Here is a 24,433-nt window from a genome sequence, read left to right as displayed (position 1 = left end):
TTTTTTTGAACACTTTCCCTTTATGGTGAAAATAAGCACCGATTCCCATCACACTTTACAGATGCAACATACTGCACTCTGTGAAATGACACAATGAAGTTTATTACAGTTTCATTTTAAAAAACACATTTTGATCTGAATTCTATTCCATTTAAATAAAAGCTACATTAACAGACATCTATATACAGTTATATGTGAGCCTTAAAAAAAAAAATAATCTAACATTTCAATATGATTTGAGGACTGAAAGACTCACAAACCATTACTGAAATGAAAACATGAACACTGTTGAATTCATCTTGTCCCTTGAATTAATCTTGTGTATGCTTAAAACATTTCTTATTAGGTCAGTCAAAGAGTGCGTAAGGTGGTAACCTGAAAATACAGTTTTATATAAATTTCCATATGTGAAAAGTATCAGTGGACACATATATAAAAAAGTTGGTAACTTATAAAAATAATTAGGGATTCCATCCAACAGATTATATATTTCTTCAGTATCTCATTTCTAAAACACAAATATTCACACTTTTCAACCTACCAAACTGGAGCTTTTTCATGACAGCCACATACTTTTCTTCAAGAGACCGTAAAATAGACAAAGGCTTGGGCTTCACAACAGCCTTTTTGGAGTATTCAGCCATTTTCTTTTCTGTTATAGAAAAAGTGATGATTATTTGTAGTTAACCATGTAATTTTGAGACAAGTACAGCAAGCATTTGAAGATTATTCAACTTGAATTCTATGGTCTCAAAACTGGGGACCACAGTATACAAATCTGTTTTTCTTAGCACCATATATTTCGTTACCTGAACAGCTTGCAGTAAATAAAGTACAAAATCTCATCTTAGAAATAATTAATGACTGCTGCTGCTGTGAATATTCTTTTATCATTTCTTCTAATGCGTTGGGGTTTTTTAAAAATGTAAAATAGGAAGTAGGACATACACTTGTGTGGATGGACATTCACACATGTATTCTTGATACACACTCCAAAATCAGGCGCTGATTATACACGCCTTTTTAAAATGTACCCCCTTGATTAAGCTACCTAAACTTTATAGTTTTCTTTAGTAGACAGCCAGATGGTCCTTTCAACATCTGCGGGTTCAATCCCCGACTTAGATTTTTTTTCTGCATTCATCTGGTTAAGGGTTCATCTAATTCATAAGATTTAGCTTTAACAGCAAAGGTTTTACTATTAAAGGTCATGTATGTTGTTTTCTGCCAAGGCAAAAGAAAAAAAAGGTCCTGCATAATTGGGCTGAAAGTCGTGACATGGACTCTTAACTTAGCCGAATTATTCTGTTTCCTGGTTCAAGCATCTAAGACTACCACAAGGTTCCAACTGCCTTTGAAAGCGTAGTCTGTGGCTGGGGGCAGGAGGGAAGTATTTTTTCTTGCATTTAAGCTAATTTATCTGTTAATGAATGTATTACAAATAAACATCATACCGTATTTATAGAATTATTTCTATTTTACCTTGGTTTGCCTGGCGCAAACTAGTGGTAGCAGCATAAACTATCTCCGCAGTCTTTTGAATGTCTGGTACCAAGAGCGTCAGTCCCTCTGGTTCTTGATCAGAAGTATCTGGTTTTACTCCTGCTTTAGCTTTGTCTTTTTTAGACCTGTTTTGGGCAAAGAAATAGGAAATAGCATGAGGGAACATTTTTCAACCAGTCATATAGTACTCAGCATATTTGTCAACAGGAAAAAATACCAAGAATTAAAGGATGAAGATTAAACCAAGTCTTCTGAAAGAATGTCTCCACATTATCTCCAGGTTAATCACTGAATATAGCAGTCAGCTGTGACAATACTGAACACACAGTCTTGATCTGACAAAAGAGAAGTAAATCTGATATGGAAAGCAAAAATAAGAATACAAAGTCAATGAAACTAGTATACTAGTTTCTGCTTCAACTATTTAGTACTTTTGATCATTACGCTGCATGTTGACCTTATGTTTGCACATTTTCAAAAAGTATTAGAAAAGGTTACTGAATCAATGTAACAAAGATCATGTCATGAATGTGCATTCCATCTACCCATGCAGATCCTCATGCAAAATCAAGTCCTAAATAGGTAATGAAGTGCTTTCTCCTACTATGCAATACACTAGCAATTATTTAAAATACACTAATGGTAAAACACTAGGAAACCTCTCGTAAAAATTCACAGCATGTCTATGAACTGCAGCCCAGGCATCACAAAGAGAGTGGGTCAAAAATGAAGTCTGTCTCTCTCTGCAGTTCTTTTCTGGGCTGTAGAAGTTAAACCCTTTTATTTCAAATTTATTTCATGTAAAATAATTTTAAGTGTCTTACAAATACAGAAGGCATCTATATTATACTGGATGTTTATAATTACTATTGCAAATTAAAATTTCAATGTAAACACCTCTAATTTTTATAATGAAATAATGTGAAAATACAGTATATACTAACACTGTTGTTTGATAGAAGCTAGTTGCCTACTAATTTAAGATATATTCAAATATTTAGATTGTGACAGCCCAGTCTTTACTAGCATATATATTCAACTGTTGAAATGAAGACATGGTATTTGGTAACATTGTAACCTAAATGTGCATATTTCAAAGCTTCTAAGAGGTAGTAAAACTTACATTGTTATCCTGCAAAACTTACTGAGATTTTAATGCTAACAGTCCAGAATTATTTTACTGTAATTTCTTGTAAATTTTTTGTTTTAACAGCACTTGTCCATTTTAAGACCCAAACAAGTTCAACAGCCAAGCAGCACTGGTTCTCTTTCCCTCTACCATACCTAGGCACAAACCAGAAAGCTATCTACACAAGAAAGATAAGCAATTTAATGCTTTGAAGTCCCTAACATATTTTAGCAGCTACCCCATACTATATCCTTTCCATATTTTAATCTAGACTGAAATCATGCATAAAGAATGAGTCTCTAAACTATTCAGCAGAGGTGATTACAATAATACTGAAAGTCTTTATACTGTACCTAATCAAATGAGAGTATCCCTAGAGTGCATTAATAACAAAATTCATTACTGCAGCATGGTACATTTTCCTGGTTCCAGATTTAAACGAAATGATGTCAGCCTGCTGTTGACTTCAAGCAATACTGAGCTTTCAGGTGCTCAGAGTTAGGAAGAAAGCATCAGAACCAAACTGGCATTTGAGGAACAGTAAGAAAAAGAAGCCGCAGCTGCCTCTCCCATTCATACTTCCCCAAATCCTCATCACTGCCTTCTTCCTGGCTGAGATCCAGGTCAATATTTTCAAAATAACGTATTAAGCAGGTTTGGAAACGTATATTTAAGCCCACTAAAACCTCAGTGATAACCTCTTTTAACATCACAGACATGCTAGCAGCCACCAGTCCCAAGAAAGGTGTACAGATTTAGAACTGCTTCCTGTTGATGTAGAATCCTTAAGCCACTTAACTGGAAAATCCCTGGAGAAATTTTGGCTAAAATGAAATGTCAGTGGGTTCATCCAAGAGAAAGATGCATGAAAAGCAATAAAAATGTGATTGGTGAAGGTACTGAAAGTGAAATGAATTCTTACAAAGTTATTTTCAAGACAGTTATCTTGTGGGTCTTTCATCTTCCACATTGGTTTTACAGTTTAGACCACCAGGTTTTTTCCTTCTACTTGGGCTTAGAATGAAGAACATTAAAGTGTTGGCCTCATTAGACAAAATGGTTAACTACATGCTTAAAACCTCCAACAGATATACTGAGCTACTGACAGCCAACTACCTAAGCAGACAAGGACCATATATCTAGTTGAAGCAGTAGGAAAAGGAGACATCTACTCAAATGCAAATTCTCAGTACTAATAATACAATTTCCTCACTTTCTCCCTGCCCTCCAGAACAGTTAACACTTCAGTGCTTCTGAACTATCCAAAGATAAAGTGTTTTCTTAACGTCTCCTTTACCACCAACATGACGATTCTGCCCACTGTTATCATGAGCAAAACAGACAAAACCCCTGTCTCCTCAGAATGTACTTTTAAATCAAGCGTCTGCAGAACAGCTCTATCCTGTCACCTGTAGTTACCTGGAGTTTCTGTGATGGTCTACTTGACCAAACTGCCTAATTTCTGAGTCAGGCTGTAACTGTCTAAAAGCAGTTTAGGCAGCAAAGTGCAGGAATGATTCTATCTCGGACACACACAAAAAAGCCCCCCACCCCCCCCGTCTCATATTTGACCTTGATTCTACTTAATCAGGGACTTCAGTCAGTTTAGGGTGTATAAGCTATCTGGCATCACAAAACCACAAAATCAGATATACTGCCTTATTGACATTTAGTTTCCTCACATAAGTCATACTTATATACTCTAATGGTTAAAGTAACACTAATGTTTTTTCCCCTCTTTGAGGAAAAACTCAACTGGTATTGCCATAACTTGCAAGATTCCTATTAATGATAACTTCCATTTTGTCTTCCCTCATTTTGTCTTCCTACTTTTACCTGATTCAAATCTCTTGCTGTAAGAATGCCAACTTAGTGCAATTAATCCTGCACAGTTCGTAAGGTGTCTGCTACATTATCATATTCTCAACATATTTAGTGTTATACACAAGTATATGAACATACTTAACAGTTCTTTACAGTTTCTCAGATTATTGACTATCAGCATATGGTAAATCAAGTATATCCTAGGCCCTAGATGAGAAAATCTGTGAGAGGTTCCCCAGTGGTATGTACTTTCACACTGATTATAATTTTTAAAAAGTTCACATAGTTTTGTCATCACTTGCCACTTGAGACAGAACTGAACTTCACTGCAGACATTACATTTGATCTTATATTTCTTTTACATTAGAAGACCACAGCAGCCCTTTCTAAAATCATAACCTTAAAGCATGGTTTAGCATGATTATTAAATAAAAAGATTTTAATTTAAATAAGTAAAATATTAATTTATCAACAAATTTAAATTTATTAAAAAAAAAGATTAGGTACACTATAGGATTAAAATCCTGTGTGAAACAGCTCTGGAACTGAAGATGGAGGTGTGAAGCTGGTCCATCTCCTGATGTAACGATACGTTCTGGTCTGCAAAATCTAAAAGTCTATACATTTTCCTAAACTATATGGTTATAAAAGGGGTGAGACACAAATGTAATTCAAAGCCCTGTGAAAAAGTTAAATGAGTTTTAGATATAACTGATGCAATGCTGGATCTTAGAACACGTGAATTAAACAGAGGTCAAAGTCACTTAGGGTCTCCGTGTACCTGTTGTGGCCTTGTGGCCTGCTGTATGGATCTGAAGTAATAAACACTTTAACAGGCTCTGACAGATTCAGAGTTGGGAAGCAGGATTTTCAAGGGAGTGCTAACATCACTCCCAGGACAGAATTACAGCATTACTGAAGATTATTTTTTTGGGGGTCCATAAACCTATTTCTTAGTGTAATCTGAAACATGTGGTGTTACTTTGTGTGTACATGAAAGAGCAACCTGGTGACCATTCTACCATTTGTGAGCTTGTATAACATGGGCAAACCAAATGTCACCCTCCCTTCTTGGTTTATCTCCACTTCCGTACTGTCGCTGCACTCCTGACTGGATTCAGAGTTGCAGCGAGCTCTCTCCAAGCTGCATGTGACAAATGTTTCAGAGGGACAAGTAGAGTCCCAGCTTGAAAGAGGAAATTGCTGGGAATTACAAGACTCGCCCAAAAATATATGAACGAGGAGATGAAATACCAAAATTGAAGTGATAAAGCCAGTAAGATCCCCCAGCTCCTTCCCTGCACTCTAGCAGCCTGCATATAAGTTTATGTATGCAGATAAACTAACAGCATTATCAAACTCCTGAGCTCTGTTTTTCAATGGTATTCTAAAGAAACATGAGAACCAATAATATTCATAAATGATACACGACAGTCAAATATATAGCCATATGAATATTCTGCTGTGTATTTTCTCTATTTTTAGAAAACATTTATATGTCTGCATTATACTGGACAATTCTTTCCACCAAGATTCTGCTTGTGAAGCAAAATTTAATGGTTATTTAATACAGGTCAAACGTCACAATTTTTGGAGTGGAGTAGGAGCCAAATATTTAATTTAGACTTAGAAACTTCCCCATACAGCTTTTCAATCATTGAAGAAAAAGCAGACAAGATCCTGTCAACTCATATTTAAAGGGATGACAGTCACTAATATATTTGCTAGAAGAGACAGCAGTGTGCATGCTAATAGTTTAAGCCATTAATTTAGCTTGTGTTAGAAGATGACAGCCTTCTCTTCATGCTGTGCTAAATGAATAATGAACGATACACTCCCAAGGCAACTTTAATTTTTAAAGCCAATACTAATACTTACTCACCCATGCCTGATACTTAGAGGTAAACATGATGACGTGTTATGATACCATTATCAAAGTTCTCACAAAATAAAGCCAGTGAACCATTCAGCCCCTGTGTACTACAGGGACAGTGCTTATAGCAGCATTCTGCTCAGTTTTATACTGAAGCTCACTGTCTTGGAATAAAACTACCATAGGTTTGCAACCATGCTATCACTCAGTCCTCATGGTCCCCCATCTTCTGTAGGTTTCCACAGGTACCAAGCAGAAGCTCATTCCTTCCAGTAATTCACAGATTCTTAAACCAATCTCCTGAAATCAGGCAAAACAAGCCAGGGACTGTGCCTTTGCAAACAAACACTGGGGAAAGCTAGTAACCTTTTCTGAGATCGCTCCACATACCCTTCCTTGGGGCTTCGAGCACTGTATTTATTCCAAACCAGCAAAGGCTGCAGGCCTGCTCCCTGCAGCCAACCAGCAGCTCCCAACATGATCTTGAGAGTGCAGCAAAAGAAACTGACGGTTGTTTTGTCTTTTTAAGAAAAATAAATTAAAACAAATTAGGCCTCTATTCTTGGGACCCAATTATAAAGAAAAATCTTTGTTTGCAAAATGCACCCTTTCACATAGAAGTTCTGCAAAATAACAGTGAAGACAATGAAAAGCCATAGCAAGAAAAATGCCTGAGGCCTACCTGGTTGTATTCTAGCATCCCCATGCAACAGAGAAACATCTAGGTCATAAGAACAATTTGATAGGCAGGGCCTGATACATTCAGACAACCTCAGAACTATGCAGGACTGACCCTTAGCAGCAGGGTGACAAGCAATAGCAGTGTGAAGATGACAGAATTCAGACCTCCCTCAAGCAGTTATCATGGAGGTGGCCAGGGTGATGTAGAAATGAAGCATGATTAGGAATTTTAGACATAGGCTTGCTATACTACATGTAACACAAATAAGCCATCAGCTTGCTTTGGCAAATTGAACAATTTGCCATGAAGCTCACCTAGCAGATGGTGGTTCAGCTAAGCCTGCTTTACTATACAACAGCAGTTCTCTGCAGCAGAGGGCTCTGCCCTTATAGTAAACAAATGTCTCAAACCTGGCCTAGTGGCAACCCATTACACAGCCCAACCACTCTCACATTAGTGATGGCTTTTGACTCCCTAGCAGTCCAACAAACAGTCATGAGAAATCATCTCATATTTAATGTCTTCTTCACTACCCAGAAATTTCCCAATTTTCTAACAGAATAATATGGCCCTTGAAAGTAAATGAAATCAAATGCTAACTGGAGTCCCAAACCCAAACTGTTCCCCTTAAATTCTGGATTCAAGTGGACATTCATGCTCCAACATGGATATGACATTTGGTAGACATGCAAGAACTACTGCTGTTCAGATAAAGGAAAGTTTTGTCTTTGAAAGTAGATGCCATAATTATGTTGTTCTGGCATCTGACCTAAAAGGGGCAGCACATTATCCCATTTAAGAAGTTCATGCCAACACTTACTTATATTGTTGGCACATGTTCAACTAAAATGCTGAGAATTACAGCCTTCCACCCCAGTGATTCCAGGCTGTACAGGCTGTTGGCATTTTCATTCACATCTACATGCTGCTTTAAAGACAAACAGTATTATGCATCAACCAACCAGTGAAAGACAAGATTTGTTTTTGTGCTGATATATCAAACTAATACAAGAAAATTGTACAGGTAATGTAACTGAACCAAACGTGGAAGTTTTTTCAAGTTCATCAATTATGAAAATAATACCACTTCTAGAACTTTGTTTTCAGAACCTAAGCTGACACTGAAGAACTAGTCATACTGTATTTTATTTTATCGAATTAAAAAGAGCTTATGAATAGTAATCATGTGCCATTTTCACAAAGAAACTTTTTAGAATTTAACCTTCGGAAGTGACATGAGAAGATACAGGTTTTCATGTCCATTAAATCTGAGGCTAAGAGATGACCACATTAGTTAAAAAAAACGTGATCGTGGTGAAGAATTTTATACATACATTTATACTGGAAACAGAATACACAGAAGCCAAATATATTTTTTTTTCTATTTTAAGGCAATTACATATACTATGATCCACATAATACTGCCAGTTGACATTTTTAGATGGGTATTCAACATAGAGAACTGTTATTTGTCCTTGCTAATTCTCTTCCTTTTGCATTAAGTCAGAAAAAAAAAAAAAAAAAAATCCCACCACAGGTACATTACATGCTTGATATGCAAGACTGGCAATCTCAGTCAAGAAGGATTAACAGAATCCATGGGTAAAGTCCACTCCATCAGCAGTTACTAGAAAGAGCTCCCAATAATGGGATTCCTACTCAGAAAATCTCCCCGATATTGGTTGGTAAATATTCTCAGTTTACATTGGGAGGAAGAACATTCTACACACCCCTTTTCCTGACACTGTATTTATCTTCTTTACATGATGTTTCAGCATAAACTTAGTGACAACGCTAATTTTTGTAGGGAAGGACAGGTATTATTTCCTAATAAGTCATCTTTAAATTGAAAGCAAAGCAGAATCAAGAAACCAATTAATTGCTGGAAGAAATTAAAATGTGTATTGTAGCATTTGCTTTTCCAAATCCCTCCGTCAGAGCAGAAAAAGATGATTCAGCCATTAAAACCCCCCAAATCCTTGGTTCTGAAAACTAGAATGGTTGAAGACATGTAGAAACAGAGATGGAAAGTTGGTTGTGAAATCTGTACCAGCTACAGCATGTCCCAGAGCAGGAGGTACTGGGAAGCATGCTGGGGGTCCTTCTGTGCGCGCTGGTCTGGTGACTGTCCCTTCCAAGAGCAACCACATGCAGCACCGACTTAATCAGTCAAATGACTAAACACCAGGTCCTCTGACTTGTACCCTGCCCTGTGGGCCATAACAAAAGAGCAACATTTCACAGAAGGTGACAGCCAGACCTCAGTGATAGCATTTCTGAAGACAAGAAGCCAGAGTTTTGCAGTGTGAGAATTGATGGTAAAAGCCACTATGAAGTAACACTGCGTGAATCACTCAGCAGTGCTCTGATCAGATGATTTGACCTTTGGAACAGTCAGAAATGGCAAAAGAAAGATCAGGAAGGTAGAAGTAAGCAGTTTAGCCTGTTAAAATAATACAAAGCTGCATTGTATTTATCCAGAATGTGCAGTTGTTCTTTGTCAAAGGAGAATATTTAGAGGGAAAATTGATTTAGCAGTATGGGTACTGGTTGTTACTGAGTTGAACAGGAAAAAGAGTGCTAGTCCACATCTTATTCTTCTCCAATACCTATGGGCCCAACCAGCTGGAGGGATAAACAGGACAATAATACCCAGGTTTGACAGAGTAACTGTGGACCACACCAAAATCATCAAGGAAGAAAACCATCTAACAATTAGTCTGGGCCTGGAAGAGAATCTGTGTTTATTATTGCCTTTATAACCATTTTACAAATGGAGTTACCTAGAGGATGGTCTCTGGTTACTGAAAGAAACTGTCACTTATGGTTTGTCTGTATGTGTTTCCTTAAAAAATCTGCTGAATTCTGGAAGGTGTGAGAACAAGCTCAGACAGCATCAAGTTGCAATGCTCACACAGCCCGATGGCATCACAGCTGAGATGGGATATTCAGACGCTTTTCCATTTGTTTGCTAATTGCTCTGCCAGACCGCAAGTGTTTGACAAGAACTGTCAAACAGAGTTTCCCAGAGTAGGCTGGAAGACCCTGAAGTCTGGCATGGATGGCTCCAGGGCATTTGTTTGTAATTTCACATCATCTTCAGCATAGCAGCTCCCCTCGGACGCCTGTGCTAACGGATAAACTAGCTGTCATAAAATCACCAACGTATAGAAACATGATTTTCATATGTAGCACCCACAGATACCACTAGTCAAAAATTTTCAACCATTTCTTTATAGCTAGAGGTCTCATCACAAATAGTGACTCCCAAATCTTTTGCCTCCTGAAACTTATTCTTCCTGACAGAATTCAAAGGGCTCCTTCCTCTCCTAACCAGTTAGCCTCCAACAGAGAATCTACTGAGGAACCCAGTCCTCACTCAATGGGTCAAGCAGCACAGAAGCAGTATAGAAGATAGTTAGGACTTCCCTTGCAAAAACTACCATTTGGTTTGGTCCTCCCCAGTCCCATTCTTTACAGAATGGGCTTCTTCAAAAAGGAGGAATGCTGCTTCTTCCCAAGGAATGCTCTTGCCTTCAGACTAAGAGCAGGAAATGCAGAGTCCTGAAAAATAAAGACTCACCTCACTGAAGAGAGAAAGAAATTTAAGAATGATGTGAAGCTCCTAGATTCTTGAGCAGCAATCCTCTTTCTGATCAGTGACCAGTTAGTTACCAATGAAGTCACAAGATTATGCAAACCTACCAGCTTCTTGGTGCCATACAAAAAAACCCTCCTTGTAAACAGTACAGTAAACCAAAATACATAAGTATAAACATAAACCTAGATCAAATAGATGCTATGTTTTCACTCTGGACTGCAGCATCCATTCAGAAAAATATACAGAACTGAATCTTCTTTCACTTCTATATTCATAATATGTATATAAGTACAAAATACAGTTTAAATGAAGGTGAGGGATGATAAAAATTATTACCTCAGTCGGTTGGTATAGGTGTCTACACAGGTCTTCATTTTAGCCAGCAAAGTCCCAACAGAAGCTTGTGACTCCAACTGTTCTTCCTCCTCTTCACTACTTTCTCCTGACAGAGGAAGCAGTAATGGTACCATTGATGTGCAGGATGCAATAGCACGGAGTAATTCTAGCAGAGCTCGGTAAAGGGGAACATGTCGGGCCATATCCAAAACTAAGAGAGAAAAACAGTTTACAAAAATTGCTAAAACTGAAGACCCTTCCACTCTTTATACAGATGTTTTAAATAGAAAAGACAGATTTTAATAATTATTAAAATATTGTTGATATTTAATGATAAAAACCAGGAATTTTTAATAGCCATTTATAATTTGTGTTTTAATGGACTTGTCCAGAAAAAATTGCATAAGGTACCTGGAAAGCAAAGGTTAGCAAAAACCACAAGATGACAGAAGTGCTAACAAGGTACAGAACAGGATTACCACATGCCATATTTATTTCTAGTAGCTTAATGTACAACCCTGTCTCAAGTTGTATGCTGACAGCAATCGCAAACAAGTATCTGTGGAGGAAAAATTGTAACCTATGGTGAAGCAGGGTAGCATCTGCTGATTCTAAGAGCTTAAACATTAATGAAGAAAGACTTTCACATCACCCACTCTGTTTATAGTTATCTCCTCCATTGGGAAAATTTGTCTGCATTATTGCAGGAATATTTATGGTCATGAAATAAATGAAGTTATCTACTAAGAAGTCTAGCTTCGCTTCTTTTCATGGAGAAAGCATCATTTAAAAAACCATTATGTATTCTTCAGAGCATGCAAAGCCTCTGAAGAAGATGCAAATTTTATCTTCATACATATGAACCACAAAATAGTAAAGATGAATAAGAATATATATTAGGTAGGCAAACCTACTGTCTTAGGGCTGCTCAGTGTGATGTATATGTCTCGTAGAAGTAACTGTGGTTAGAATATAGATATCAGGTTCTCTGACAAGGAAAGACAGGCAGACACATGCAGTTCCAAAGGATTCTCTAGCACCACTTTGTTTTTCTTTTCCACTTGCTTGGACAAATATGTAATGGATGTCATTTCAACTGACTTTGTATCATTAATAGAAATCATGAAAATGTAGTAATACGCAGATACTTTAACACAGCTGCTTCCTCTGGCCCTAGGACATGCTATTTATAACCTAACTGCAGAAAAAAAAAAATGCTTTAGTTCAAAGAATTTACAAATGACTGAGTTTATGAGAAAATAAATTACACTTTTTCCAGCAAACACCCCCCCCCCCCCCAAACAAAGAGTCTCTGACAACTTTCATTAGGATGGAACAAGGCACAGAACCCTTTAATGTTTCATTTAGCACATCTCACCTTCCAAGCTAAAGCAGATCACAAACTCTCATCTCTTGTCACCAAACCCTTAGCTCTAAGTACAGCATGATGGGACAGTATAAATTGCCAAGCAAAATTTAACTAGCCGATTTATCCAGGTTTAAAACTGGATTTATCTCTACTAAGAGTTCTTTGATCAACAGCTTGCTATTCATCTTTTGAAGCTATTACAATGGCACAAACTCTCATCTGGGTGAAGTTTTGTTGTGTTGAACAGGAAGAAAATTTACTGAAATGAAGCACTGACCTGTCAGGCCTTGTATCATGGCTATAAAAATATCCTGTGTCAAAATATTCCACATATTTAAAGCAAACTCCATTGAATTTAAACATTGGCATTAAGAAAATGAGTTTCAATTATCTGTCAATTCTTACATTTTATATATATCTATATATATCTATATCTACATTCCTTAGGCTTGGTCTCTAGTGAACTACTTTCCACAGAAAAATCCCCACTGTGTAAAATGGCCTTAAAATAACCACTGATCTGATGATGTGTAAATTAAAAAGAAAAAGTGGTGTGTGTGGGAGAGCAGGACAAAAGACAGGGAGAAAAGGAGACCATAAAGCCCCATAGTGTAGCCCTCAGCAGAAACCATCTCCTACCTGAAGTGCTAAGGATCAAGCAGCTCCTCAATTTATTCAACAGCTGTTTATTATGAAGATAGCGAGTGAAGGAGAGAGACAACCACTTAGATAACCACAGCATTTCACTTCTGGAAAGCTTTTATTTATTTATTTTAACCATTAGATTTTCATGAGGTCAGAATACATAATTTCAAATCCTTCAGTGCTTGCTTGTCCCCTCCTTTGCTAAATGCTTAGTTAAATTCAAAATTACTGTCAGGAGGGAAACTGAACTGATGTAACTTTAAAATGGGAATGTTTTCCAGAAAGATATGAGAGAATTACTGGTTTTAGCAGACTCAACTCTCTTGCACTGCTTTGCAATTGTTCCCATGTGAAACGAATGAAATACATTCACTTGGTTTTAAATGAAACAATCTTTTAGGGGACAACTACCAATTTCTTTTACCTTAATGCTGAACTCTTTGAAACTCAAATTTCTTGACACTATTATGTGTCTTACACTATTTTTGTCCAAGGCCTTTATTATACTTACTAAGGATTATGATCCATGCAAAATGCCAGAACTCCCCCCCGCATCCCCAATCTGAATCTGAAACACGTTTATCAGGACTGGATATCTGGATAAGTATCAGAAAAACTTCCTCTAGAGAACGCAAAATTGGCAATTTACTATTTATTTACTTGACAGTTCATCTACTCCTTGTGCCTACTTTGCTTTCAGTTGAAAGAGATTGCCAAACTGACCACGGTATGTTTTCTCCAGATACAGCTGTGCTTTCTGAAATAGGTTAAGAAGACTTCAGCATTTAAAAAATATCTACATGTAATTAGATATTCAAAACTGAGTAATGCTCAATTTTTAAGACACTATGTTTAAGCCACTAGAACTACAAGATACTCCTTTGTAAAATACCCCCCCTGGCCCAGATCTACTGTTTGCTAAACTGTCTGTCTCCTCCTGTTGTGGCCAGTTGCATCTCCGGATGTCCTAACAGCACCTTTCTGGCCTGTCAGAGGCTTTGCAAGTCCAGCAGAGTTCAAACTAGAACCTCAGCGTTCAGGCTGTACCACTCAGAATCCATCATCACCTTTACTGCTTTTAGTGTCTGCAGCATATTTAGTTGGTTGGGATTTGTGATAGATGTCTTCCCTTTATATATCATTAAGTATATATTTGGGGAGATTTATTTCAGAAATATCAATGTTTCAGTTTTGTAAAAAAAATATATTTAGAACCTGTAACAAAGTCCTTTAAAGGAACTGAATCAAAAGACTAAAACCACAAATAAAAACATAAAATACAAATCTGCAGATTAACGCATCCTATTTCCATCAAAGAGAAGCAATGGAACCTTTGGACTATCATTCTCACATACAGACATTTTACCAAATAAGACAACAGAAATTTGGACTTTGAGCAAATATAAACTTCAGTGAAGAACAAGTGTTAAAAGTAACACACTGTTTACTTCAAAGTGTGCTATTCCTCGGAAATCTACCCAACTTTTTTCTGCCTGACTGAATTCAGAAATGTAGGTGCAGCATAACATTTTACTTGAATTAAATGAGGTAGCTTCTTGTGTAGGAAAGAAAATTCAACATATCACAAAATAGAAACAAATACTTTTGCTTATAGCAGAGATATAATTTGAATAGTATTAGCACATCTTAAATATGTCAGAATTTTTTTTACATGGGTACTTCAGTTGTATAAGAAGGCACTAACGACATTTAATCGATATGGACATATTTAATTGCATGCACAGAAGCACAGCAAACTGCAAATACAAAGCATTCCCAAGAAAATGAAAACAGGAGATTAAAATTCTTGGCTTTGTAAGACTGACAGATGTATATATTATCCAGGATTCTCTGTTATCCCAAAGTCAAAAATGTTATTAAATAATGACATTTCTTTGCCAAACAGCTCAGTTTGGTGCTCTGACTCCTGCGCTAAGTGCACCTGGACTGTCCTCGCTGCTAGACACACGCAAACTGGGGGTCTTCCACATCTGTCCATTTCTGTACTGTTGGTGATCCCTGATTCTGTGGGGCAGTGAATTGCTGAGGAAGGTCCAACCCCCAGTACCAGACACCAGTTCAGAAGCTCCCTCTTGCTGACTCTCAAACAGAAGTGCTGCCCGAGAACACCTATCTGAACATTTGCTAGGTTTCCTGAGTATTTCTTCAAATGACTACTGTATGCCACATACTTACATCAAAAGAGAAATAAATATTAAATTATTTTATTACTAGACTCAGAGCAGGGATTTGCACTCATCTTTTATCCTGCTTCCTTGTCTGCCTTAAACAAGGCTGGCAGGACAAGGCTGCCTGGCAACAACAGTGTTGTCTCAGAGAAGGCTCTAAAACCAGTGTCTGGAACAGGGCTTTTGCACCACCGGACTTCCCCAGCGAGCCTCCTAAGTGCTTCTCAACTTGCATTCAGCAAATACACCCCGAGATCTCACCTTCTGGCTATACCAGTAGTTAACCTGTTCAAACAGCGGAGCATGAAGCAGAGCACAAGCTCAAAACAGCTGCTGAACCTGGAGCATGAGCAGGCAGCTGCAGGAGACCTGTAAAATGTCCCCTTGCCAGCAGCCAGGAGGCAGCTGTGACAGCCCAGGGTGAGGGAGCGGGGCCAGGAGGTGACAGAGAGCAGCAGGGCAACACCACCACGGGGTGGGTGGCAAGACTGTAACAGCAGTGCTTGAAGGTTGGAATCCCAGTGCTACCACAGACAGCTGATTTAAAAGAGAGTAACAGCAGCATGCTTATTACCGCCTTTGTTTTTTAATTGCGGGAATTATGAGTTCCAGAAGGATGAGTGGATATGTCCAAAAACCAGGCCAATGTCTATTATTTTTGATGATTAGCAAGCGAGTTCACTGTAACTGTTCTGGACAATAGGCAGCATGCATATATCCTCACAGTTCATATCACAAAGATGTCTCATGTAATTCTGTTGCATTTATGAAAAGAAGTCTCAGAAAGGTCACTGCCATTTACTAAGACAGGCAGGGATGGCAAACATCTGGAAAACATGTCATGGTTTAGTGGGACAAGGTCTTGTCCCTCCCTCCCATTCCTTTAGGTAAATAAAGGTCAAGTTTTAGTGGAATCGCTCAGTTCAGTTAGCCTCATACCACAATATTTGCAATGTAGAGACACTAAAAGCTAAAATAGGTATAAACCAGACATTTCATAAAACCAGATCTCCCTCACATGCTAATAGCAAGAAGTCTGATTGGGGTGGTGGAGGGAAGAGGAGTCTGACAAGTTATTTTAAGAAGACTTTCAGAAACTGCTGAACATCCTGTCTTTTCAAAACTGCAGGCTTTCACAAACACCTAAAGGTCATGAGATATTAAGGTACTGATCACATTTTTGAAGGCTTCTAGACACAGACTACTTATTCCTGGGAAACAACTGATTAACATTCAAAGAATGTGTGTGTGACTTCAAAACATTTCAATGACTTTCCACATGCCTATTTATTCATCACCAACGCAGATCTATTTCTTACAAAGACCTAAGACTACCCATATGCAATTACAACCTTAATATAATGAAAAAGCATATGAGGGCAGGTAGTTTCATAGGATCAAAGCATCACCTTCAATTGCATATATATCTGTAACAAGATAATGGCCCAACTGAGTCTAATGCTCCTTTGATTTCTTTTAATATTATACAATATTCAAACAAAGAATAGCCAGGCCTAATGGCCCATTAAATAGATAGTACTGAAAGAGTACTGAAAGGCAATAAATTTTTTTTTGCAATTCATTTAACATCCTCAGTACAACTTAACTGGCTATGAATAAGATTATAAAACTTATTCCCATTGCAAAGGATATTTAAAACATACCACAAAGAATATGCACATTTATTTTAAAATAAAGGAAACTACTAATGTAGCATACCCATTATACCCCCAATCTTCACACTTTACAGCAGATAAAAGAAACAAATAGAGAAGAATAGTTTGTAAGAAGATGATGAAAAGTTCGGCTTTAGTTGCATCTAACGTGAAGGCCTTCTCACTGTGATTCTCACTATGACCAAACTAGGAATTACTACCTCAAAGGAGCCTACAAACGATGTAAAATAAAACAAAACAAACACTTGAGGAAAAAAGCCAAACACCTCCACCAGTTTTAAATATATCATATTGCCAGATGCATGCTCTCCTTGCTTCTGTGCTAGGAGAAAGCTGTGTATATATGCTCTCAATCTACTGTACATTATTTCTCATTTACAGACTTGCATCTTTTAAGAAATTCTTTGATTTCAGTTATTTTAGAGGCCCACAAAAGTATGGATAGTTCTTATGTGCAATTTCTTACTTCTGAACAATATACATGACTGACTTTCTGCCTTTGTTGAAGGAAAGAAGAGTGTGCTGGCAAGGCACCAATGGAAACTCATTCCAAATTACAGCCCTTTTATTTGTTTTCTCAAAGAGATCTGCCACTGCAAACATGAGCGGGATGGTCATGAATGGACAATTCAAAAGAAATAGACATTCTGGAAAGAATGACTAAACCCAGGAAATGTAAACAAAAAAAATATTGCAAGTAACTACAAGCGTGGCTTCTATTTAACAGATCACAAGAAGGAAAAATAACAGGTTAAAACTTGAAATGAACAAATTGACCTCTACAATCAAAGATGAAGTTGAATTCTGATTTTATAATTACGCTGTCATCTTCCATTCCAAGAGGTCTCTACCTTGCATGCAGCAGTTTCCAGTGGCCCGAGAGATGCCTTCAAGTTTCATTTCATATTTTGTTTTGGATCTATTTTTCTCCTATTTCAATGAGAATTTATATCTTCCTGGAAAGATGAATGGTTGTATTCTGTTAAATATTCACCCAGAAGTAGCCATCTAGGCTCAGTTTTAAGTAATGCAGAAGAAAACCACTGAGAATTATGTAGAACAGCTATATTATGAAACTGTTCTATTCACATCATGTACAAATGTTCAAAATTTACTACAGTGTATCCAAACCTCCTCTGCAAAAAACCCCAAGAAAATACCTTTGTATTTCAAGACACCTATTTTTTCTTTTATAGCAATGAAGTTTTTTAAAGAACATTGTCTTATTTTACTTTCAGATTCTTAAAGTGATGAGACCCTTCTCATTACCATGCTACTTACTCAAAAGTCCAATGTTAAGATCGTGACTGCAGTACCACACATACATGCCGCTACATTTTTATTTTGTATTTTATTTTACATTTTTTTACCTCTGAATAATTTAAAAATAGATCTTAAAGTTCTGTCCATTTTACACCATTTCTAAAACATGCTTAGTAATTACTGAGGAGATATTTTAAATGCCTCAGTATGTTATTCACAAACCTAAAACCCATAGCCATGCTTAAATTAAAGACTTTCAGCATCTCATTATCATATTAAAGACTCTCAGTAGCTACAAACACCGCTGTTCAAAAAAGCCACACAAAGGAAACGCTCGTTTTGTATTTTTAATTAAAACCTTCAGACACAGTCTTGTGGCCGCAGATACTGCCAAGTATGAGTGAGACATGCTGTCTTTCCAATAGGGCCACATGGGTTTTTTTGCTAAATATTTTAAAACCGGAGCCTTTCCTCAGCCCTCCTTTACTGCATCTTTGCAAACATATGATCTACGAATGCAGTCCACGCTGCAGGCAATAGTGTCAGTTCCAAATACGTCATGCTCTGCTGCCTCTTGATTTTCTGTTTCAGAATCAACCCAGGGCAAGCCTCTTTTATAATAGGCCTAATTAACACCCTGTGTTCTGCTCTGTTTTGATAGAAAAAACAGATTGCCTACAGAGTATTTCAAAATCAGATCTCTTTAAGAAAACATCAGCCTTTGGGTAAAAATAAAACAAAAGCTTTCTAAATACTGTCATCTTGTAACAATTTAATTAGCCTGAGTTTTTCTTTACTTTTCCTTATAGGAATAACAGAAGCATTTTCACAGTACCATTTTGAGTATCAGAAAAAATGGCATCAGAAATGACTAGTCCCCTTGCATAATGAAGCAGGGGAAGGAGGAGTTAAGTCCCCTTACAGGTCATGAGTTACAAATCCTATGTCAGAGCAGTAAAACAAAGCAAGAAGGGTGGGTGTTTGAATTTAACATGTACAGTGTCAGGCTCCAAGTTGATTATTATTATTGTTCAAATACAGCCTTAAAATTTTGCTCTTCTGATGTCAGCCTGAGCACATTAGCAGTTAAAAGAAAAAAAAAATCAGATCAGATGTTAGGAAAGGTGAGAAGAAATTAGAAATTACTTAATGAGACTGCATTCAATCATTAGTACCACTTTAACACCATATGCATTTCCCCCCCTTTCTCAAGGAGACAGAACTAGAAAAGGGACAAGAAAAAGGCAACTAAACAAACCAAGGTACAGAGTTGATCTGCTGTTCTATCTAAAATGAAATAAACTAAGACTTTGCAGCCTTGATGACCAAATGTATCATAAAGGTTTTTTAAAATTATGACTGGTAAAAAAATGAATAGAATTGGACTGACCAATATATTCAAAGGAATAGGTGCACCATTAGAAGAAACAGTGCCACTTGTAAAAGAACTTACGCTACACAACACATCACTTAAGCTTTGGAAAAGCTCAGCACTAAATGCTGGGCAGTAAATAGTTACAGATTCAAAAGTAATTGGGTAAATTCATGTAAGAACAGGCTATCAAGGGCTAATAAATGAGGAGACACCACCCTTGACCACATACTAGCAATAACAGGACACTACCTGTGTGTCAGCCCCATCCCTATATTCTCCCATAGGCATCTGTTATTGTCCACAATTGGTGATAATGTAATGGGGTAAGAACCTTGGTCTGTCTTGGCATTGATATAAGTGTCTTCTAGAAAACTGGGGGAAAAAAAAAAAAATCACTTAACTGCAATATAAAAGGAAAACTGTGTTCAATTACAGAAGCAAAACACATTGCTCAAGTTGGTTGGTCAGTCATCTGGAGTTAGTCTAGTAACGTGGCTCAAGGGAGCAGAGACCATTGCTCTCAACTATTCCAGGTTTGCTTATTTTTAAAGAATATTTGATTTTGGTGAAGTTAAGTATTTTCAGGAAAGCTTTGTTTACAAGCAAAGTCAAAGAACACTTAAAAACTTGCCACAAATTTATTCACAGAACCAGAAAAAAACCTTTGCCAGAAAAAACACAAGGCATTATTAGGCTGTTGAGTAACAGTTGAGTAAACAGACACAGATTCCTGCATTTTGAAAGGACAGGGAAAAGAAACTCTAATGATACAAAACACATAAAAACCAAATTGAGCTTTTAAAGCAATGACTACTAAAACCATGGCCTCCAAAAATGGTCCCCAGTTTTGGAGATATCACTATCTTCATGCCACATTCTAATCCCTGAGAATGGAACCCATTAGAGAGATCACTGTCTGCCATTACATAGTGCATCAATGACCCTGAAAAGGTGGTCAGGTAATGAAGGGATGCTTCTTGGAGGCTACAGAACCATCTAATATGGGGGTGGGGAATACATCAAGTAAGAATAATTAATGAGAACTAAAAATAAAAAATTTCTATATTAATTTTATTTTATTTTATTTTTTTTTTAAATGGCATAGTAGGCATCAGTGTAGAAAGGATGTGAGCAAAGTACTGCAGAGGAAGTCCATACTGCCATGGGATCCAACCCCACCACTTTTAAGAATCTCTCCTCTGAGAGACTGCTGGTTTTATCCAACATCAGTTCTTTAAAAACAACAAAATATGAAGAAACATAATTAAAGCATAAAGTTATAAGCAAATCATGTTTTACCCAAATCTAGATAACAAGTGTAAGGAAGCAGTGTAAAGCTACAGGATTGCTCTATATTATCCAATAAATACATAAAGAAAGGCATAGGTAAAAGAAAGATGTAAAGAAAATACATGCAGGAAGATACATATAAAGAAAGGCATTCAAAGACTGCATGAGAATAAAAGTTTTTTGACTGGTCAGGGGATGAAAAAACCCCCTTCTTATTAATACACGTCTTTACTATGACATCTAGTAAGATAAAAAGGACTAGTAACTTCTATTTGAGGTAGATGTAATGAAATAAATCTATTGTTAAAGGTAAGCTAGAAGTGTGAAATTAATCTTCCACTTAGCCAAGAAAATAAGAAAAATATTTTCTGTAGAGAAAAAAAAATACAAGATTTAAACATTCTGCAGACAAAACCTTTCTTGAAAAAGTTAAAATAAACCCAAAACTTGACTACCACCTCATGTTAAGGGTCTCAAGTGCAGGCACTCCACAGAGATGAAAGGACAGGTATCGCTGCTTTAAGAACACGAGGCAGGACTTCTAAGGAAGTTAATCTGGCTTTCATCATCCCTGCACTGGAGGAGGGAATAGTGATTTCACTAATTTTGGCAGAAGAGTGGGCAAGCAGCCACCTTGAAATGGTCTTCAGTCTGAGTGTTACCCCTTTCAGCCCATAAATGTCACTAGTATTTTAGAATAAGATGGGACTTGAAAATAAGATGGAAACCTGCCATTTCATTGCACATGCTGTAGAAATCAATGTGGAAATTCAAAATTAGATAATGAAGTTGTGGGGTGTTTTTAAACCATTACTTCAGCAGATGGAAAAAGGCCAAGACTTGGGTCTTCTGTTCTAACTGTCCGCAGGGGTTACCAGCATTGTTACTGAAATGAAAGGACATGCAGCTCTTGTGCTTTATGGAAAACTTTCCATGTGTGTGAGCACACCTAGAAGATCATGTCCTCAGGGAACAGAAAGACGACTACTTACAAACCTCATTCTGTCTTAAATATCTAATTATTTCACTTGGCCAAGATGGCAGAGCCCCTGTGCATATGCAAAACAGAACCTTTATCACTTCAGTGTATTTTCTACAGAATGGTTGTTTAAATACCAAGACAGGTTTTTGGTAAACATGCCATGAGGAGAAACATTCAAGCCTAACAGCCTCCCTGAGTCTATGTTACATGAAAGGTAACCCCTTGCACTCAACTGTATATTGAAAGTGACTTAGAGTGCAAATAGCTATGTGGTAAATTTATTAACCAGTTTAACTGAGCTCCATGTTTGACCAGGACAATCATCTCTGTGCCCAAGACTTCTGGAATAAGAGAATTTGCACCTTGTGTGTGCAGCCTCCTGAAAGTTCCTGCATCACTTAATAAAATGGATCATCTTCCATTGTGTTACAGTATAACAATAAAGACTAATTAAAAAAAAAAAAATTATTTTGTTAATGAGCGGTACTACCTTGAAGTTGTCCTCTAGAGTGGACGGGAAGATATAAATACTATTTAAAAAAGCTAGAGTTTGCATGTTGGAATAATCTACCAGAGATTAACTCTTTTTCTAGACTACTACTCCATCCACAGAGATCCATTTCCTTTGACTTGTACTCAGAAGAGTAGGAAAGGAAATACTATGAATGGGAAGTGTCTGCATAAGTGTATGGGAAATGCCAGATATATTTACAAGATTTTATTTTCAAAAACAGGAGAGAAAAGAACATAAAAGAAATAAGAGACTATTACCGCCCATAATAATGAAGACTTATCATTTGACCAAACAAGTGAGATTTTTAACTGCTGAAAACAAAAGCCAGCCCTCACTTCAATGTTTCAGTAAGTTCATCTTTAAATGCATGCCGAGCTACACACCTCAGCTGACAAAACACTTCCCAGAAAATACAGTGAGCTCACTCTTAGGAAAGTCCAAAATAAAAATGTCTAGAACTAACCACGGCAATCTGCTCTGTACATGAACAGAAAGAAAGGTATTGCTAGTTTGTTTGGTCAAGAAATTTTTAGCAGCTTATCCAGTCATGCTGCCATTAATTGATAAAGCCACTATAATGGAAAAAAGACAAAAAAATTGAAAACGCATTATTGCAATCCTTCTAGGAGTCTCTCGTGTCTACCAGTAAAACAAATGGTTACTGTATCTTTAGCAACAAGGACCAGGAAAGCATGAGAGGTTTTTTTTTTAAAAAAGAAAGAAGCAGATACATGTCTGTGATAATATATGGAACCATAGGACTTCTATAGGCCACATTCTCCTCTGATGTCATATTCTCTTCTCAAAAAAGACTCAGTCTGTTGGTGATGAGAGGCATAATTTTAAAAATTAATTCTTAATGCCTCCAGTAGAATCTGTGAACGTTTGTAGCATGTGGTGTCGCACAGCAATCTATTCCAGACTCCCAGCACTCATTCCCAACCATGAGTACCAAGTCTAAATGAAACCACTTGAGATTTACTGACTAAAATAAGAAAAAATGAGAGGCCCAATAATATTTACTCTGGAAATTTTGAAAGATGCAATGTGGTATCTCAAATTTTAAACAGCCTGCTGAACATCTTTACTAACTACACTCAGAGAGGAAACCAGTCTAATTCTTAAAGACTCCCAGTCTTGTCCTACAAGCAGGAATACAGCTGCCAGTGTTGGCTTTCAATTAATGAAGGGAAAAAAGGAACTCCTGGATGAAACACTCATGGGCCTTAGCAATTGGATAAATGGATCAGGAAAGCTTAAGGATAAGCTCCCTACACTTTAAACGAGACAGAGGCTTTACTGCCTGAGCCTTGAACAGTCACGTCAGTGACCTGTACTGTTTTCTGGAAATCAAACAGCTATCACAAGATGGTGACAACCTATTGGTGGAGGGAATTTCATGGAACACATATGACCAAAACTAAACACTTCTGAAGACAACAGCCCCTATCCTTTTATTTCTCAAGTTTATTCAAAAATAAACACACAGAAACTAACTTCAGGAATGAAATGTACAACAGCTGCATCTCATATATGATTTGTTAGCTTCTCCACATCCTTGAATCAAGGATCAGCATCTAACTGCATTTCTTCTGAGAGCTTATTAAAAAAGGTAACTTATCTGTGGGAGGCAGGAAGGCAAACACCACAGTTTAGATTCTTTTTACGTAAAACTTATTACACAGTGGAGTGCAAGGCATCAAGGTCTGTCAGAAATGAAAATAAATAAATAAATAAATAATCTCACATAAGTACCAGAAGAGTGATGTCTAAGTGGATCCAAAGGGGAATTGTAAAAAAATTTGTAACAGGACCTTGGCAGGCAAATACAGATACATAAGCAGTCTGTTGCTTATGCTTTCAGGACACTCATGCCATCTTGTAACCACAGAGGTCCAGAACTTCTCCAGATGAGAAAGAATCTGTGTTTACTTATGTTTTCAGGACTGTAAAACACCTTCAGTGGCTTAGTCATCACTTGGAAAAATTTCTGTGATTTAAGGCGCATAAAGACAAACAAATAAACAAAAAACCCCACCCCACTCTTTAATTCCAGAGTAGTCTTTCTGAAAAGTACTCTGTAATATTCTTTGTCTTGCTGCCTAAATAGAAGTGAGAAGCAGGAGAAGGAAGAACAAGGTGAGATGCAAGAAGTCCAACTGAAATCTAGCCTTTACCCCTC

At 37.2% G+C, this 24,433-nt stretch overlaps 1 protein-coding gene across 2 annotated transcripts in view; it reads right to left on the bottom strand.

The window, feature by feature from the left end:
* BIRC6 (baculoviral IAP repeat containing 6) overlaps positions 1-24,433 on the bottom strand; it is a 187,403-nt gene that overhangs the window by 14,378 nt on the left and 148,592 nt on the right. For both annotated transcript variants that reach the window (XM_074896935.1, XM_074896936.1), the window contains exons 66-68: positions 10,949-11,159; positions 1,483-1,628; positions 542-652 (exon numbers count right to left, since the gene is read on the bottom strand). In XM_074896935.1, the coding sequence (XP_074753036.1) occupies positions 542-652; positions 1,483-1,628; positions 10,949-11,159 (468 nt within the window). The remainder of the gene's footprint in view (positions 1-541; positions 653-1,482; positions 1,629-10,948; positions 11,160-24,433) is intronic.

Source organism: Athene noctua, chromosome 1 (assembly GCF_965140245.1).
Source record: "Athene noctua chromosome 1, bAthNoc1.hap1.1, whole genome shotgun sequence".
NCBI classification, from domain to species: Eukaryota; Metazoa; Chordata; class Aves; order Strigiformes; family Strigidae; genus Athene; species Athene noctua.
Note: the sequence above shows the minus strand (reverse complement) of the source record. Positions and strands in the feature narration are given on the sequence as shown.